This window comes from Eurytemora carolleeae, unplaced genomic scaffold (assembly GCF_000591075.1).
Source record: "Eurytemora carolleeae unplaced genomic scaffold, Eaff_2.0 scaffold990, whole genome shotgun sequence".
Taxonomy (NCBI): domain Eukaryota; kingdom Metazoa; phylum Arthropoda; class Copepoda; order Calanoida; family Temoridae; genus Eurytemora; species Eurytemora carolleeae.
In genome coordinates, this window is record NW_019396963.1 from 34,350 (window position 1) to 54,779 (window position 20,430).

Below are 20,430 nucleotides of genomic sequence, written 5' to 3' on the forward strand. Positions count from 1 at the left end.
CACATAGCCTATTCAAGCCGCAGCGCTTGGCCCATAAATTGGCTTAACCTAACCCTGATATAATGCTAAAAAAATCTCAGTCGAAAAACTCCATTTTTATGTGTTTGGACGTTTTGAAGTACATATTCGACGTTTTGTAATTTCGACATTTATAACAGTCGACTTTTTGTTATTTGATATTTTGATAATCCACGTTTTGTACCCGCTCATAAATAAAAATCTATTTGCTTACAAGTAATGTGGTACAAGTAATTTTTCTTCAAAAATAATCTATCTTTCAAAATATCTATCTAAAATTTAAGAAAGTGTGTTAAAAATAAATAAATAATTTAATAGATATATAAAATTTCATAGGTAGAGAAAAATCAGTTTCTTATATCTACATTTTAAAATCGTGTAGATATAGTATTTAAAAAGAGGATCTTGAAAATCTTCTCGGCTTTTAAAATATTCTTTTTAACTTATGTACTTGTTTACTTTTTGTGTGGTTATACAATGTACTTTTTGTGTGGTTATACGTTTTGTAAACTAATGTACTTGTTTACTTTTTGTGTGGTTATACGTTTTTTAAACTAATATACTTGTTTACTTTTTGTGTGGTTATACGTTTTTTTTTAACTTACAACGTTGTTTACTTTTTGTGTGGTTATACAATGTACTTTTTGTGTGGTTATACGTTTTTTAAACTAATGTACTTGTTTACTTTTTGTGTGGCTATACGTTTTTTTTAACTGATGTACTCGTTTATTTTTTGTTATACGTTTATTAACTTAAGTACTCGTTTACTTTGTTATACGTTTATTAACTATTGTACTTGTTTAATTTTTGTGTGGTTATACGTTTTATTAACTAATGTACTTTTTGTGTGGTTATACGTTTTTTAAACTACTTTACTTGTTTACTTTTTGTGTGGTTATACGTTTTATTAACTGATGTACTTCTTTACTTTTTGTGTGGTTATACGTTTTTTTAAACTAATGTACTTGTTCAATTTTTTGTGGGTTTGTATTGATATTTTGTTGATATCATTAGTGTTGTAAATATTTTTCTTTTTTTGTCGATTTAATATATATCCAGTTCGTTTCTAAATAATTCATTTTTTCAATTACTGTAATTACTGACAATTCTTTGCTGTATTGAGAGCATGAAATTCACTGAAAAACATTTTGGTACGTTTTATTCAACTATCTCAGACTCAATGCATGAAATTTGGTAATGGGACATTTTGTAGAACGACATTTCTTAGACAGGACATTTCAAAGATAGGACATTTCATATGAAGACATTTTATAGACATTCCATAAACTGAGATTATTTTACATAGATTATGAAGGGTGATTAAAAAAGGGTAAATACCGAAATCTTGCATACAATAAAGTATTTTATTTTGGTAAACTCATTTTTAACAAAAATGTATGAAATTGTTGATTTTTTTTATAGGCAATTTGATACTCTTTAAAAAAATCCACAAAACTATATTTTATTTAAAATTAAATGAATAGAAAAACAGGAGTGCGGGAATGTATTATTTCTATCACACCTTAAAATCTTAAACAGATCGCATTAGTAGTTTCAGAGAAAATGCGCGAAATCAAATTCAGAAAATCTGCAATTCTTTTTTAGAAAAAAATCATTTTTAAGATTTTATTCTTTTCAAATCTTTTTATAATATGAATTTTTGAGAAAGGTAAAAATGTCTTTATCATATTAATAGAAAAATACGCATAAAAGAGTGTATCATTAAAATATACAGAGCTGAAAACTTTAGAATGGTGGATATTGAGATTAATGCTTGATCCTTTCTTTTTCTTAATATCGACACTAACCTAATCTTGTTCTTGTATCCTGAAAAGTGTGTTTGAGATTAATATTCAGAAACGGGAGGGACTCTCTAATTTAATATTATATACAGAAACAGGACGAACTCTCTAAATTTAAAATTTTTCTCTACTGTATCAAAGAATGAGAACGGTTTAAGAAGAAAATCAAAAGTGTGCCCATTGGATACTCAGATTAAGTAATCGGGATTTAGGATATTTCATTCTTAAGTTTTCAGCTCTGATTTCTTAATTCAAGTTTGAGCATTTTCTCCTAAACTACTTATCTTAATCTATCTTCATATATTCCCGCACTTTTGTTTTTATACTAACATTTTAAGTAAAAAATAGTATTGCAGTTTTTTTAAGTCTATTAGATTGCCTATCAAAAAATAAAATTCAAAAATTCATACATTTTTGTTAAAAATGAGATTACACAAAAACATGCTTTATTATATGCAAAATTGCAAGTTTACAAGTAATTAAAGAGAAGCTTTTTTTAATGACAGTTTTTGTTTCTCTATGTTTCCATGTTTTTGTGTATGAATGCTGTTTAAAAGCTTGATATAATTCAAAATTTAAATCGAAAGTCGTGTTCATTATATTGATATAATTGCCTCCCACCGTATATAAAATGTCTTTCTATGAAATATCCCAACACCAGAACTCACTGAAAAACAGTAAAAATCTTATGCATTTTTGTACATTTTATGCAACTACAATAATAAAATTCGCTTTCCATTATATATATATTTCACCAGATAAATAGAACAATAACAGTTCTGAACGAAACAATAACAAAGCTGTTAACTGTAAAATCTTTAGCTGAAAAGAATTCAATTCTACTGCAAATGCTGGGTTATAATACAAGGCAAATTACTTTTATTTTTATTTTATAATAATCACCCCCCCCCCTTGGTTAGGTTTTTTCAATGTAAATAATTTGCAAAAACATTTAAAGTTTCAATTAAAACAGTTTTTGGTCCTTAGTGCTACATTAAGACTGAGGTAATATGACTAAAAAAGTGAATATGGGACCGGTTTGAGGAGGGGGGGGGGTAGTACAAGTTGCACCCCTAGTGACAAATATTATACATTGCTTTAGAGCAAAAAGTCAGACTTTTTTAAAAGCAATATTCTCTAACAAAAAAAGGTGAGATCATGAATATTATGTTTAAAAAAATAATACTTTCAATAATAAATATCAAATAAATGTAAAAGTAATGTCGATTGTATAGGTGTGAAATTTCATTGGTTAATATCAATATAAATATGCTTCTAAGAAAACAGTAATGTACTTAGTACATAATCAATCCCCAAACAGTAATGTACTTAGTACATAATCTTCATAACTCTGGTTTAATCATCATTCATCGTCATTTAATAATTAACAATTTTAAATGATTTTTTATCTTAAAATATTAAAAGCCTTTTAACAAGAACTTAAAGTTCTTTTTTAAAGTTTGTCAGTTAAGCTATTTGATGACATTTATAGATGTTTTTAAGAAAAATAATTTTGGGAACAAATAACATTTATATGCATTTCTTATTCTTAGTAATAAACGTATAACTTCAGATTCATTGGTCTTTATCAATTTAATGCAGCATGGACTTTGCTTGGTAAAAGTCATAAAAAAATTCAATCAAATTCATTTTTAAAAATTTAATTGAGTGAGTGCGATAATTTTGACCCTCAGAACGTATCAAAATTGAATGTGTACTTTTTTCTCCGTTGTGCTTAGTACTTTTTGGCCGCAATAGTTAATTACAAATACGAATTATGCTTAGAGTTGAATAATGAGTTTGCTAATTCTTTTTTGTCGTTTTTAAGTTCAGGGTTGCATTTTTACATTCTACATTCCTTCACCAACTTTCACCCTTGTCATTGACTCCTTTCTGAATTGGTAATCTATCGGAGCCTCGAAAACAAGAACGATGGTTGATCCAAAATTGAAGAACCCCATTTCCTCGCCCTTTTCAATACGAATACCATCGTTCTCGTAGATTTTTTCAGAGTACTCACTCCCTCGCAGGTTTGTCATCAACTCATTGTCAAAGTTCATCACAATAGAACCAACATTTGTGGCTCCAACAGCGGTCATAGAAAAGAATCCATGTTGCCACTCGCCAAACAGAGCCACGCGCTCATTTGTGTGAAAGAGTCCCGGCATTTTGCGCACAACAGATGGGGACACACTGTACAGTTTTCCTGGGAAATGTCGTCGTTTGTGCACGGTCCAGGTTGTAGGGGAATGAAATCTATGGTAATCTGAAGGGCTTAGATAGATAACTGCTTGAAACAGTGCTGTCCGACCTAAAATTGTAAAATAAGTTGCAAAACTGTTATAAGAAAACAATGGAATGCAAATGTGTATAAAACATGCAACTTACCAGGATAATGTAAAAGTTGGTAAACTTCTGGAGATTGAGTTAAAATTTGATCCTCAAGCAGATAAACTGAATCTAAAGTATGCAGATGTAAAACTTTGAATACATTTTAGAGCCATTTTAAAAAAGTCTTTAAAAATGATTACCTGAATCCCAAATCTGTGTTCTTGATAAAATTGAATTAATTGGTTCTTTGCTAGCATCATCATCTAGCTCATACAAAGGGCCAAAGAATTGTTTCAAGCAGTATCTAAAAAATTGGACAATAATGGTCTCCTACTTATCATATTATTTTCATATGATTCCTTTAATCTGCTCCAAGTATAACCTACCTTATCCCTTTAATATGCTCCTAGTATAACCTACCTGGTCCCTTTAATCTGTTCCAAGTATGACCTACCTTATCCCTTTAATCTGCTCCTAGTATAACCTACCTAATCGCTTTAATCTGCTCCAAGTATAACCTACCTTATCCCTTTAATCTGCTCCTAGTATATATCCTACCTGATCCCTTTAATCTGCTCCAAGTATAACCTACCTAATCCCTTTAATCTGCTCCAAGTATAACCTACCTGGTCCCTTTAATCTGCTCCTAGTATAACCTACCTTATCCCTTTAATCTGCTCCAAGTATAACCTACATGATCCCTTTAATCTGCTCCAAGTATAACCTACCTTATCCCTTTAATCTGCTACAAGTATAACCTACCTGATCCCTTTAATCTGCTCCAAGTATAACCTACATGATCCCTTTAATCTGCTCCAGTATAACCTACCTAATCCCTTTAATCTGCTCCAAGTATAACCTACCTGGTCCCTTTAATCTGCTCAAAGTATATAACCTACCTGATCCCTTTAATCTACTCCAAGTATAACCTACCTTATCCCTTTAATCTGCTTCAAGTATAACCTACCTAATCCCTTTAATCTGCTCCAAGTATAACCTACCTGATCCCTTTAATCTGCTCCAAGTATGAACCCTGGACAAGACCAATGTATGTGAGTGAACCATCTGCTGGACTAACTAAAATAATGCACATTAATCTGACTAGAAGTTTAGAAATTAGTAGAAGTAGAAGGGGATGATTCATCAGTGTACCGTCCCATGTGTCTTCTCTGTAGTATGCCCGTATGCTGTACAAAAGTTACTCTAATTGATGAAAAGGTCGTCTTTGCACTTCAAATAAACCATAGTTTACGGTGAAACTATAATTAATATTAAAAAACTAATACTCAGAACTATAATGAACTTATGATACCATCAAACTGAATTTTCCAAATTTTAGCAGAGTTTCTGAATAATTTGATAAATGAAAAATGGAGAAAAAAATGGAGAAAAACCTTGTAATGATTGAAGCTTTTCAAGTGATTACAATTACAGATATAAATCTTAAGGATTTTAGAGATCAATCATGTCTTGCTCTAAGTCCCCGTACTTTGTTTCATAAACCCCTTTAATGTTCTCTCTCTATATATATCTCAGAGTATGAATGAATTGGATTTATCAGCTTTTCAGTTTATTGTTCTAAATACATCTGCTTAAGGTTATTCTTGTTGAATCAGCTCTCTATGGTATTTAAGAAACTGTGCTTCGGGTGTTCCAGTTCGGTGTCTGTCTGAGCAGCTTCCTTAACCTCAATATCTCATTCAGCTGCTCCAGTTCCGTATCTATCTAAACAGCTACTCCAACTCGATATCTCGTTTAGCTGCTCCAGTTCAGTATCTCTTACACTGCAATCTTAGCTGGTACTCTAGCTGCTTCCAGAATCTCCGCTACTTTAGCTACTCTTACAATATGGGATGCTTCCACTACATTCCCAGCTGCTTCCTTCAGTACCAGAGCTGCTCCTAAATTCTCTGTTATGTTAGCTGTTCATTACCAGAGCTGCTCCTAGAGTCTCTGCTATGTTAGCTGTTTATTACCGCTGCTCCTAGTTTCTCTGCTATGTTAGCTGTGCATTACCGGAGCTGCTCCTAGAGTATCCTCTTTGTTAGCTCTGCATTACCGGAGCTGCTCTTAGAGTCTCTGCTACTTTAGCTGCTCCTACAATCCGAGATGCTTCTACATTCTCAGCTGCTTCCTTACTAAACGGAGCTGCTCCTGAAGTCCCTGCTACGTTAACTGTTCTTCCAATCTTAGATGCTCTTACTGTGTTCTCAGCTGCTTCCTGTACTCAGAACAGGTCTGTGAGGAGCTGCTCTACAGTGAGCAGCGTCTCCGTGCTCAGAATCCACTAGAGAGTACAGAGCAGCCTATAATGTATTGGCGGGGTAATCTAGTTCTCCTCTGTACGAACACTTTATCTGCTCAAAGTCTCCAGTAGCTCTGTTCATAGAACTAGCTGGAGAATATATCTTGGTCTTTGGTTGGACTGGCTGAAGTGATCTGTAGTTGGACTTATTTGCCCTGGATATCCTAGTTCTCTTGTATGTCCTGGAAGTCCTAGTTCTCCTATGTGTCCTGGAAGTCTTAGTTCTCCTGGGTATCCTGCAGCTATTTCTACAACAGTTATGTGAAGTTGTCTGTAAAGATCATTGTCTCTTGTCACGAGATTATCTTATTCTTCTATTATGGGTATGTGGAGAGCTATCTGTAAAGAGCAGCATCTCCAGGTTTAGCTTCTGCTCTTGGAGTCATAGGTCTTGACTGAATTGTCTAGCTGTTCCAGATTTATGAAGGGCTGTCTGTAAAGATCAGCGCCTCCTGTCCCAAAATTATCTTGGTTGCTTTTACAAAAGATATGCGAAGAGCTGTCTGTATCAAGATCGATCATCTTGTTCTTCTATAATGGATATTTGTAGGGATGTCTGGAAAGAGCAGTGTCTCAAATATATAGTTTAGCTTCTGCTCCAGGAGTTATAAGTCTGACTAGATTTTCTAGCTGCTCCAGATATGTAAAGATAAGCGTCTCTAATATAAGGACGAGGCCGCATCTGATATCTTGGGTATCCTAGTTCTCCTGTATTTGCACATCTTGGTTGTTCAATAGATCCAGTGTTTCTATTCATAGAACCATCTGGAGAAGTTGCCCTTACTTGTAGTTGAACTAGCCGAACTGTAGTTGGTCTGTTTGCCCCGGACATGTTGGTTGCTCTATATCTCCAGTAGCCCTGTTTATAGGACCAGCTTGAGAATATAGAGTTTCATCTGGTACATCTTGGTCCATGGTAGGACAAGCTGAAACTGTTACAATCGGTGGGTAGTCCCGACTTGCCGGTACGAGTTCAATCGGTTCAGTTCCAGAAACTGCAGGAGATGAATCTCTTGAGGATACTGATGAATCCGATGATACACATTCGAGTATAAGTAAGGATGGTAGAAGTTGCTGATGGCCTCCTGCGTTCCCTGGCAGGCATGTTGCAGGTTCATCTATCAGCTATCTGTTAACTGTCTGTTAGCTGTATGTTGTGCCAGTCCCCCAGCCTTCATAAGTTCATATGCAAACGGGAAATTACGTCTGTATTCTAGAAAGATCTGGGGTGCACTGTCCAATCTTCTCCTTTGACTCAGCAAAGAGAGTAAGGGCGGGGGGAGGGGGGGGTTTATTATGAGTAACCAATGCTTTAAATATTACAACCTCTTACTTTTAAACTTTATGAAATGATAAAATTATTCATTAATTCATGAATAAAGGAATTAAGTCTTTGCCACAAATTCTAATATTCTGATTCCTATATTTTTGCAACCTGATAATGTAAACCTTTGTTATTTCAAACTGAGATAATTTGATCTAACAGAATTTATAGTTTGAAATATCCAAGGTTTACAATATTAGGTTACTGAGATATTGGGATTAGAAAATCCTTTATAGAACTAAAAATCTATAAAAAAAATTACCTATTGAGCTTACAGGACAAACTGGCCTCAATCCAGGTTTTAGTTTTCGCCTGAAGAAAACTTTTTTAATTTTTTCATATATCAATGATCAAGAAAAAAAATAATGTGGAAGAAAACGTTGTTTTATTAGCTTAAAAAGTTTTCAATTATGTTAATGCACAAGTTGGTTTTGTGGAGAAACCACAATAACTGGATCGGAAAAGGCGTTTAAGGCCCCGTTGTAAATCAGAAATGTCACTTAATGTCACTTGAAATTACGTTTACAATCCCTTTAATGAGAATTTAGGAATATTTATTAAATATTAAAGTTGATGGAACCCAATGAATAAATTATTAAAAAGTACAACAATTTTTTCTTTTTTTGATAAATTTTCCTCGTACTGAAAACCGGTTTGACAGTTTCCGTACAAATTTATTTATTTAAAAACACTTTAGGCATAGGTTTAATAGAAAACCCCATTTTAAAAAAAATCAAAGATGATAAGATTATAAAGAAAAATACTTTAAAAAGTTTTTTTTTTTCAAACTTTTATCTTCTGAGAGAACTCTGATGGAAACAATACATTTTCAAGTTTTTCTCCAAAACATTTCAAGTAATAGAATTTAACACGTTTAATAAAAACCCTATTTTTTACCTAAAAAACTGGCTAATGGTTCTGTATTGAGAAAGACAATCAAACTCGGCCTCCGTCCTGGAAAAAAACAGTTTTAAAAAAACACACTTTAAACTTTATACTTTAAAACATTCACATGTCCGATTCACAACGGTACCATTAAAAACTTTATCTGAACAAATAAGATTTAGATATACATATCTTTATTTTTCAAAACTGTTCATTTTCATTCAGTGGGGTTTCTGCAAAAAAGAAAAAAATATGAGGATTAAAGCCAGATATATTATGTTTTTAAAGGTATTGCAGTCAATAGGGCATGCCCTTCTTTGAATGGAGGGTTACACAAACTTACAAAAACATTCCCAACATGCATTCGTATCTCTATATAAAGGGATATTAACGTTTTTATTTTTTTTAAACGATCGTTTCGTTATGAAAACGACGACGAAAAATCGAAAACAAAACGGTCGTTTTTAAAAACGATCGTTTTTTTTATAAATGGTCGTTTTTAAAACAATCATTTTGAAAACCGATCGTTTTTCAAATAGTCGTTTCGTTAACGATCGTTAACGACGACCCTTCGTTAACGATCGAATTAAAGAAGAGAGGAAACTGACCTGAAGGGCATCTGTACTTATCAAAGAGTAGTTTTTAAGAAAATATCAAGAAGTTTTAGATCCTACACAACTGTTTAACTTCATGTAAGACGACATTTAATAAAGTTGCATGTAATTTTTTTTTAAAACGACAGTTTTTATTAAATTCGTCGTTTCGTTAACGATCGTTAGCATAATTGTCAATAATTTTTTGTTAAAAAAACAATCGCTCGCAAAACGTTTTCATAAAAACGATCGTTATTCGTTTTCTAAAAGTTCAAAACGAGTGGGTTGCTTTTAAAAAACGATCTTTTATTCCGAAAACGAAACGATTGTTTCTGAAAACGATTGAAAAACTAAGCATAAAACGATTAACAATATATCTATCCGAATTTTGCTTCCTAAATACTTCTTTAAATTTAAGTCAGTAGTTCAACAACCAATAAATTACAGAAGGATCTTTTCATAGAATTTTGAATCATACAATTTTAACTAGTAGAAAATTTAAAGAAAATTGTCTTTTTCGCATATATAAATCAGAAACGTTACAAAGGAGTTTGCAGTTTGTAATAGTCCATAGATGTGCGCTGAAAATTTTTTAAGGAAACAACTTTATACTCAAAAGTAAATATAAAGGAACTGAGTTTTTGCCACAAACTCAAAAAGTCTAAAACCTATATTTCTCCTTTCTAAAGATATTAATCTTTGATATTTCAAACTATTATTATTTGATCATAACATAATTCATAGTTTGAAATATCAATGATCTACAGCATTGGGTTCCAAAGATATAGTGATTAGAAAATAAAAGTTTGTGGCAAAACCTCAATTCCTTTAATCATGTTCATATTTTGTTAAGTTGTGATGTGTAAACATAAAAGAAATAGAAGTAAAAAACAAATATAATTATGTTTACATTATATCAAAATACACTCATTAAAGGCTGTAAAAGCATGAAAGGTTTTACTTAGCAACATGTTGACATTGATCATTAATAAAATATTATAATAGAACTTTTCATAACAATAATAATGATAATAATTAATTATATAATAAAACTGAAGTACTTAAATAACAATGTTACCAATTGGAGACAATGATAATGTTAGTACTAAAACTATATGGACTGTATTTCCACCAACAATAACTGAAGAAGTTCTGTTTTATGGAAATACCAAATGGAAAATGGAAAATATGTAAATTTTGTAATTTTTTTAGCTTTTTCACCAAGTGTTACATTATGTAACTTACATTTTATTTAAATGTTTAATAATGAAAAATGTTTACATGTTTTAGTAATCGTTTTTATCTATCTATCTATCTATCTATCGGTGTTAGGTACTTTTCCAAAGGCATTTTTACAAGGGCGACTTCCCAAATGACAATTTCCCAATTGGCAATTTCCCAAATTTGAAATTTCCCAAGTGGCTAGAATGGGCATGGGGGCCGAGCGCCGCGGCTAGAACAGGCTGAGAGCCGAGCGCTGCGGCTATAGACACTTGAGAAGTTGCCGCTTGGGAAATTGCACATTTGGGAAGTTGCCACTTGGGAAATTACACTTGGGAACTTGCCACTTGGGAAAATACCTTTGGGAAAGTACCTAAAATCGCATAAATTAATATAAAATTCTTTTAAAATGCAATGTGTTTATAAAGTTGTTGCGGTTAAAATAAGTAGTATAGTGGATAATACATATAATAATACTCCAACAAAATTTCCCAACTACACACAATTATTTTTATTCGTTTTAACAATACTATTACCATTAATCAGTCCTTTCACAACCTTGTTTGGTGTTTAGACAATGTATTATAGTTATTGTTATATTTAATACTTTTGTTGTTATAGTTTCGTTTATTAATATTTCTTAAAATAAACTTTCCGCTTTCCCAAATTCAATAGTTCATTATATTTACAAAACCTTGTCGACCTAAATCTGAAATCTTGATAAACCCTAAAATTTATGTCAACAGCAAAATATTTTTTTTACCTGTCACAGCGCATGAGGGTTGCAAAAAGCCAGACTGAAATGAATTTAAATGGCGTCGGTAATTCAGTATCCGCTGCTCGACCCCAAACACGTGACAGCTGATTCAAGGGCAGAACCTAGAGTAATGTCGTCTTAATCATATTATGAAAAGAACGCTGCATCTGGCGCTAAACGCCATTTGAAAGGGGCTGTAGAAAAATCTTTAAAAAATTGTTTAATTCTGTTATATTCCTAAATTTCCCTCTCACTAGAATTTCCCTATAAGGGTCTGGTTCATTTCGTGCACTGTCTTGTTTTGCCTGGTACAACTGTTCAGCTCGCTCTAGATGTAGATGTAACAGTGTTACAGCATAATAAACAGAGAAATAAAAAATTTTATAATTTCACCTAAAATAAGGACATATCATTATTAATCCATGATCATAACGGTTTCAAGGCTATACCGTTCTGAAAGAACATGCCACTACTCCATGGGTCGGTGTCATGCATGGAGCGGACTCTTGCATGAGGCGGACTCGACCCATAAAGTTTAAACCATTTTAACAGTACAATGTTAAAATCAATGTTAAAACATTGAAAATTATTAGTGGACATAAATTTTAAATACGCATTTAGTTCTTAAATGTATTTTAACGGGGGTAAGCCAAAAAAGGTTAGTTTCTATTGAATGTCGTCTTCCTTTCAAATCATCAAACAATAAATATTATCTTTAATATTTAATTTTTTTAATAATTAATATTTAATGAGGAAGATGTCGTCGTTTTTATATCTTAAACAGTCTGTTATTTTCCTACATTATCTCTACACCATTAGTAATAAAGAATTAAAAAAATATATATTTACAGCTTGAAAAACAAGGACATTAATCCATGATCATATAAAGGTTTAAAGGCTACCAGAGCTGAAAACTTTAGAATGGTGGATATCGGGATTAATGCTTGATCCACTCTTTTTGATAATCTCAAGATTAACATAATCTTGCAAGATTATCTTAAAAGTGTATGAAAAACGATAAAATTCATATTAATATTTAATCATCAGAGAAACTGTAGCAGCCAATCAGAGAAAAGCGGGCAACCAATGAGAGAACAGAAATATTCTCATTGGAGAAAACAATTTACGGATATCCAAGGAGAGAGAAAAAGAGTGGATTAGGACTAAAATGAAAAGTTTCCACAGTGGATATTCGGATCAAGAAGTCAGGATTAAAGTTTATCCATTCTAAAGTTTTCAGCTCAGTATACACTTAAAATTACGTCTGGAGTCGCATCAAACAAATATTCCTGATATGTTGAAAATTACCTTGTAGGTTCGCATCCTCAATGAGAGTGTTTGATAACACTGATCCTGGAAACCTAAACATAATGAAATAAAAAACTGTAGATTTATTTTCAGGCAAAATAATGTGTTTAAAACAATGTCTGTAGCGATAAACAACGAAACTGAGTTCTTGCCATAAACTAGAATTTTTTAATACCCATATCTTTAAACCCTGACAGTGTAATCTTTTTTCCAACTTCGTTAGTTGATTTAACTAAATTCAAAATTTAGAAATATCAAAGGTCTACAACATCTGGCTGCTAAGATATAAGGATTAGAAAATTAAAGTTTGTAGCAAGAACTCTTGGTTTCATTTAATAATAATCTTGGTCTTTAAATAATTGTTTCCATCAAAAACATTAGTACGTACAGTGCAGTTGTTGTTATCAAGAAAAATATAAAACCGCACCTAAATCATCTGGATGTACTTTTGTCTGTCTCCTGAATAAGCTGGTCAACCCAATTCTGAAATATAAAACTTGATTGCTTTAATGCTAATAAATTTCGGTATGCAGTGGGACCAATTATATTTTGTGGAATAGGAAGACGACTGTTATGATTAGCAATCAGCAAACGAACAAAAAAACATAACATTTTTGCAGTGTAAACTAATGGACAGGCCTTTTTCACTTAATAAATTGATTTTCAAGCTAATTGTAAATTCAAGCTTTCTTACAGCATCAATTCAAATACAATAAGGTTGCTATTATGTTGTTTTCCTATTGCAAGGTATTATGGGCCTCATTGTATTACTGATTTCTAAATTATTTTTATTGATTGAAAAAAAATTCTGGACCTGTCAGTGTAATGGGCTGGAGGGTCCATCCAACCATGCTTGTTTAGTAAACATAGCAGTACAGATAACACAGATCCACATACACATGCCTGTACAGTACAGTATAATATTATTGTTAAGTAAACATAGCAGTACAGATAATTCAGATCCACACACACATCCCTGTACATAACAGTACAGATAACACAGATCCACACACACATCCCTGTACAGTACGGTACAATACTATTGTTTAGTAAACATAGCAGTACATACAATACAGATCCATTCACATATGCCTGGACAGCACAGTACAATAGTACATTGTTTAGTGAACATAGCAGTACAAATGGTACAGGACCACATACACATCCCTTAACAGTACATTACAACATTATTGTTTAGTAAACATATAGCATGAGTTGTAGAGTAAAGATGGGATAGGTACGCATACACATGCCTACAGGCAGTACTGTACAATATTTTTTGATCAGTGAACACCACCGAGAGGATAAAGTGATTGTTTACATTTTACTCTGACGTATTAGGACAGTAAAGGAACTATTTAAACACAACAACGCATGCAGTGTTTGCCCAGGCCCGACACTACAGTTCTTGTTATGGTTTCCAATAAAAATAGTCCCTGAACAGTCCTAATATGTAAAGGTAAAATTTGACAAACGCAAAATAATTTGAACAATTTTTTGTTAAAAGTTTTACAATTCCAAATACTATTATACAAGTTTCAACAAAGAAATTTTGAATTATTTTTAGCAGAATCAGCTTCCATTTCATTTCAAGTTTTGAATAGAACGTAATCTGAGACAGATTCACTTCAGAATAGAATTCAAGATTTCTTTTGCTTTAAAATCAAGATAAAAGTTTCTTTTTAGATCTTCCTTGAAGAGCTATTATATATTCTACCTGTATATCTGTGTGAGGGGAGAGAATGGTTAAAAATCCAGTGAAAAGGATGGGAAGAGAGAGAAGAGTAAAATTCAACTCCAAGTTGACAACCTGAATACAAAATAATTAATATGAGGATTGCAAGAATCTATGTTCTTGGTACCGTACCTCTGGGATCCCCCAAGAATGTGTGCAACAAATACTGGTTTGTGTATATATCTCCTAATTTTTGTAGATTTTGGATTATTATATTCAATTGAGTTTTGATTACTCCCTGTTCCTTTTCTTTTTAGTCCTGCACTCTACAGTTTATTCCGTTTAACTCCGGTAAACTGGAGTGTATTCACCGGTGTATTTCGTTTAACTCCGGTATACTCCGTTATACTGGAATTTATTCTCCGTTGTATTCCATTTAACTCAGATATACTCCGTTACACTGGAGTTTATTCTCCGTTTTATTTCGTTTAACTCAGATATACTCCGTTATACTGAAGTTTATTCTCCGTTGTATTTCGTTTAACTCCGGTATACTCAGTTATGCTGGAGTTTAATCTCCTTTGCATTCCATTTAACTCCGGTATACTCCGGTAAACTGGATTGTATTCTCCGTTGTATTCCATTTAACTCAGATATATTCCGTTATTCTGGGGTTTATTCTCCGTTGTATTTTGTTTAACTCCGTTTAACTCCGTTATACTGGGGTTTATTCTCCGTTGTATTTCGTTTAACTCCGGTATACTCCGTTACACTGGAGTTTATTCTCCTTTGTGTTCCGTTTTACTCCGTTATACTGGAGTTTATTCTCCTTTGTATTTCGTTTAACTCCGGTATACTCCGTTATAATGGAGTTTATTCTCCGTTGTATTCCATTTAACTCAGATATACTCCGTTACACTGGAGTTTATTCTCTGTTTTATTTCGTTTAACTCCGGTATAATCCGTTATACTGGAGTTTATTCTCCTATGTATTCCGTGTTACTCCGGTATACTCCGTTATACTGGAGTTTATTCTCATATGTATTCCGTTTTACTCCGGTATACTCCGTTACACTGGAGTTTATTCTCCTTTGTATTACGTTTTACTCCGGTATACTCCGGTAAACTGGAGTTTATTCTCCTTTGTATTCCGTTTAACTCCGGTATACTCCGTTATACTGGATATTCTCTGGTAGAAAGTAGTCCGCGCGGTATGTTTAAAATGACGAAAGGCCCGTGCAGACTCTGCAGACTAAGGCACTCAAATAATTTTTTTTAGAAAAATTACTTCTTTCCCGCATACCTGTATTTTTTTTTAAAAGATATTTTAAACTTTTTCAAAAAAATTTAATTTGTTTTAAGTCTAAATTTTTCTAATTTTAAACGTTCTTTAATCAGATAACATACTTTAACATAGAACTTTAAAGCTTTATAAAAACCAATTTAATGTTAAAATAATCATCCGCTCATGAGGCACATTTATTATATGACGTATATAAAGCAGCAGAAAATGTTAAGACTAATTCTTAAATGTACATATAATTTTACAGAGTTAATTAACTTACAGTTTTATTATTCTGAATCTGGATTGAACTGGATTAGACGTATTCGGTCCTTGGGGTATATTAAATTAGCCTGAATAATGCAGTATTGACGTACATTAGTCAAGGTATATAGAGTGTCCCAATAACATGGGCCTTTCGGGAAGACATTTAATCGTCTTTTATTTCCGCAGAAATTGTTGCGAACACAACTAGTGTGCTATTAAACTTAAAACATTAAGTCCTATTATCGGGATTTCCAAAACACAGCTTATATTTTTCAAAAAATTATCAAGATGTCATGCAGAGCGTTCAAGATTAAAAATGTCCACACACAAAAAAAAATATTTTTTTTTTGTCGTTACAATTAGGGTTTCTCCTAATTCATATGTTTATTGGGACACCCATAATATATATACCAATATCCTACCAAAGAACGTTAAATTAAGGGGGGGGGGAGGTGCTGTGTTATACTGTTCTTCTACTGTACAAGTACACCTACTTTGTAATTGCACACTTGGATTATCTTAACGAATTCTTTACAGAATTGATGTATCCACATTTGAAGAAAAACAAGTTAATTATATTAGTTATAGATTATCAACAGAGAGAGAAGGCCTGTTCTACGCCGACTACGCGTAACTCCTTTTGGAATCTGCCTCAGGGTTATTGTGAACGAAAAACACATAAATCTTGAAAAGACGACATCTAGTGTCCTACCTGTTATTTTAATTAATCTATGATATATTCATAAATAAAATAAACAGAAAATTTGGTTCTAAAGATATTTATAAAATGTATCTTAATCAACCATTAAAAAATATTCTGTCCATAACATGAACTTGTCTATGACAAACTAGTCTATGACATAAACTAGTCTATGACATAAACTAGTCTATGAAATAAACTAGTCCATGACATAAACTAGTCTATTACATGAACTAGTATTTTTTTCTGCAATAAAAAAATTAACAACAAAAAAACCTATTTATTTTGGTAATAAGAACCTGATACTTAGTGGTCGGGCTAACGTAACACAACTTACAAGTTACATGAACTCCTACCCAGAGCTAGTTTTACATAAATGCATATTTAAGATTAAATTTCGACCCTTTGCTTTATTAAAGGGATTGTAAGCATCATTTTAAATGACCATACAAAGATGCCTATGCCGGATTCAAAAATCTATGTCATAATTTTAGACTGATCATTTTCAGTTGAAATTTCTGTGGAAAAGTGACTCGCGCATTTTACAATAGGAACAGATACAGGAATCAAAGAAGAATTAAACATTTTGGAATATAGAAGAACAACAATATCATCCAAATTATTGATCGGATAAAGGTTTCAAGGGTACTGTTGTGAATCCTCAATGCATGAAGGGTCATTTGAAATTAAACTTACATAATGGAATTTATGAAGTGTTTTTTCTAGGTTACTTGCAACAACTGTGAACTTGTTCCTTCATTCCATGATTATCTAGTATTTCATTTATATTATATACTAGCTTGGGAACACAGCGCTGCCAAGGTTACTAAAGTTACTCCCGCCGTTTACCCGCTGCACATTAACGATTTTACCGGGAAACTAAATTTTCGCTATTAAAGTCGACAAACTCAACTTAGAATCTCAAAACCAAGCTAAGAACATTCCCGTGGGTCTTTCGAGTTCCCCAATCAAAATATTTGAGGCAAATCGGTCAAGGGGTTGCCGAGTTATGATCAGACAGACAAACAGAGATTACAACTTAATATATATGCCCGGGAGGAAACAAAGTTCACTCTTCAGATCTTTATATCTAGAAGATTCTAGTCGTACGTCAATAAAGAATCATCATTCCTTTACAAATAGATTTCTAATTATGTAAAATAAACAGCTGCACTGGGTATTTAGTATAAAGAAATCCGTTACATTGTTCTGTTGATAAATGTAATATATGTATAACAGTAAAAATATTTTTAAATAAAAGAAAAGTGTTTAAGTCAAATTGTTCAAAGAACAGAGAAAAGAGTATTTTCGGGGGTAAAGTGATTTTTTAGCGTAAATGTTGACTGATACATTTTTTAGAGAGTAGTCCAACATAGTAAAAAAATGGTTTGTTTTTTTCTATGATGCACAATTCACATAGCGCGTTGAAAGGAAATAACCAACCAATGTTGGTACATATAAGGTGGTATTTTGAAAGACCAAAAACGGCCAAGCATCAAGATAAATATACAGCTGAGCCGGGAACGAAAATAAAGTTACGCACTAAACACATTTTAATTAAAATCAACAGTATTATTCAAATCAACAATGTAAATGAACAATATTCTAAATATGCTTACCCAGGTTGTGACCAGAGCAACAGTTTGTTCCACCCCTACAAGATTGCTCCGCCCCCATTCGCGGAACTTGCCCCATCGCTCCTTCCCGACCGGAAACATGAGATCCCGCCATCTTTTTCCTTCGCCGCCATCTTGCCGTTTCCATCCAGCGGGATTAGTTGATTCAGTTTTGTGCGGGGGAGCTAGACACATTTTTAATCTGAAATAAAATGCTTTATAATTCATCAGTTTTAAAGAAAATCAGAAAGATTTAAATTTTTTTTATAATTCAAACAAAACCCTACTTTGATATATTGATTTGCTGATTTCACTTAAAATCAGCGACGTATAAACTAAACCATTTAATTTTAAATTACATAATATATTAACTAATTACAATCACCAGCTTCTGATAAGCCAAAAAGACAATCTACAGTCATCGCTGTATATAAAAAGATACAATGGAGACGATATTCTATTTTAATTTAGATTTCTACTAACTATCTGAAAGGACTAACTACCATTGACTGATTAGCCAAAAGTACCATATATCAGCGACTATAATTTGCTGCAAAAATACTAATCATTAGCTACCGACTATATAGCTGAAAGGACTAACTACCATTGACTGATTAGCCAAAATTACCATTTATCAGCAACTATAATTTGCTGCATAAATACTAATCATTAGCTACCGACTAGCTGAAAGGACTAATACCATTGACTGATTAGCCGAAAATACCATATATCAGCGACTATTATTTGCTGAAGATATTAATCATCAGCTACCGACTAGCTGAAAAGACTAATACCATTGACTGATTAGCCGAAACTACCATATATCAGCGACTATAATTTGTTGAAAATACTAATCATTAGCTACCGACTAGCTGAAAGAACTAACTTTTAGTGACTAGCTATATAAAAAGGACTAAATGAGAAAGACTATATGAAAAGACTAAGCACAAACTATAAACGACTAACTATATATGAAGGGACTACGTATTAACGACAAACTAGCTGAGATGACTAACTATAAGCGACTGATTATACTTGAAGTACCACCATACAGGTAAAATATCGTTTTAGTTTACTAACAGCTGTGAGTAATAAGAACAACTAATTCTAATTAATTACTCACAAATGAGGTAAAGGATATATGATCAGAGCTGAAAACTCTTGTATTTGATACCGTTTATCGAGATTTCATAATCTCTAGATCCACCCGTTGACAGTTTTGATTTTAAGCTTATTCTTCTCTTTTGGATATCCCTGCTGGATTGCCACTCATTGATTGCGCGTGTCAAAATTTTGAGTTTCTCGGCTTATGGTTGGATGTTCGAATTCTATTAATCAACACTCTGATTTGTTGAATTTTATACACTTTCCAGGATAGAAACTAAAGATTAAATTAATCTTGAGATTATTGAAAAGAGGAGATCAAGTTTTAATCTCGATATCTACAATTGTAAAGTTTTCAGCTCTGCAGTGATTCTAACAGAGCCCAGCCCGTGTAAACATGTTAGTGCTTAGTTGTTAACTCTTTGTCAAGTCTAGGGGCATTTACAGGAATTTGTCCAGAGGGAGGCTTAACAATTTTTTCTTTTCGGCTGGAAGCCTACACCCCCCCCCCCCTCCCCGAAAGCATAGATTTCAATAATCCCCCTGTATACACCTCTGGTCATAACTTAAAATTTCAAAATAACGTCATAAAAGTATGAATTAGACCAGAATAAAAAAGAAAAAATTAACCGTTCTGAATATGTAATGTTGATGTTTTTTTTTTTTAAAGCTCTAAAATTTTGGTCCAATTTTGAACAGTATTTTTTTATTAATTTTCAACAATGCATGAAAAACGTGTTCATGGAGAAGCTTATTAGTTTTTTAGTTCCAATGGCAATAGGCAAAATCACAATGCTTTTTACCAGTTTCTTATATTCTACAGAAAACAAAGTCCAATATGCGATAGATATGCTAACCTAAACATTTTCATATATATTATTTTTATCTTTTACAAACATACAAATAAATGGCAAGTTTACCTTAAGATACATTATTTTAGAACTAGTCAACAAAGTACAAATTCATGCAGAGGCGTAGATGGGAATTTAGTCTTTACGAGGAAAAGTAAACAGAAAATTAATTAAGACATTTAAGGATTGTATCTGTAAGCGAAAAAAAAACAAAAAACCTTGAAAATACGACACATTTTTTAAATTCTTTTATTTTAAACTATTTACGAGCTTTCTCATAACAGAACTTAAAAATGCATAGCATTTAAATGAATGAAGTTAAAATTACAATTTTAGGAAAAATCAGCTGTTAATGAGTAGAAATTATAACAATTCAAAAATGTATTTTTTG

At 32.5% G+C, this 20,430-nt stretch overlaps 1 protein-coding gene across 1 annotated transcript; it reads right to left on the reverse strand.

The window, feature by feature from the left end:
• Positions 1-2,552: 2,552 nt before the first annotated feature.
• On the reverse strand, positions 2,553-18,291 carry LOC111710570 (phosphatidylserine decarboxylase proenzyme, mitochondrial). Its single transcript, XM_023484677.1, has 12 exons — positions 18,088-18,291; positions 14,262-14,354; positions 13,359-13,447; positions 12,972-13,027; positions 12,545-12,597; positions 11,243-11,358; positions 8,678-8,734; positions 8,043-8,092; positions 5,153-5,228; positions 4,352-4,455; positions 4,209-4,280; positions 2,553-4,131 (listed from the first exon to the last, which is right to left on the reverse strand). The coding sequence occupies exons 1-12, from the start codon at positions 18,277-18,279 to the stop codon at positions 3,671-3,673; spliced, it is 1,419 nt and encodes a 472-aa protein (XP_023340445.1). The 5' UTR covers positions 18,280-18,291; the 3' UTR covers positions 2,553-3,670.
• Between the last annotated feature and the right edge of the window lie 2,139 nt (positions 18,292-20,430).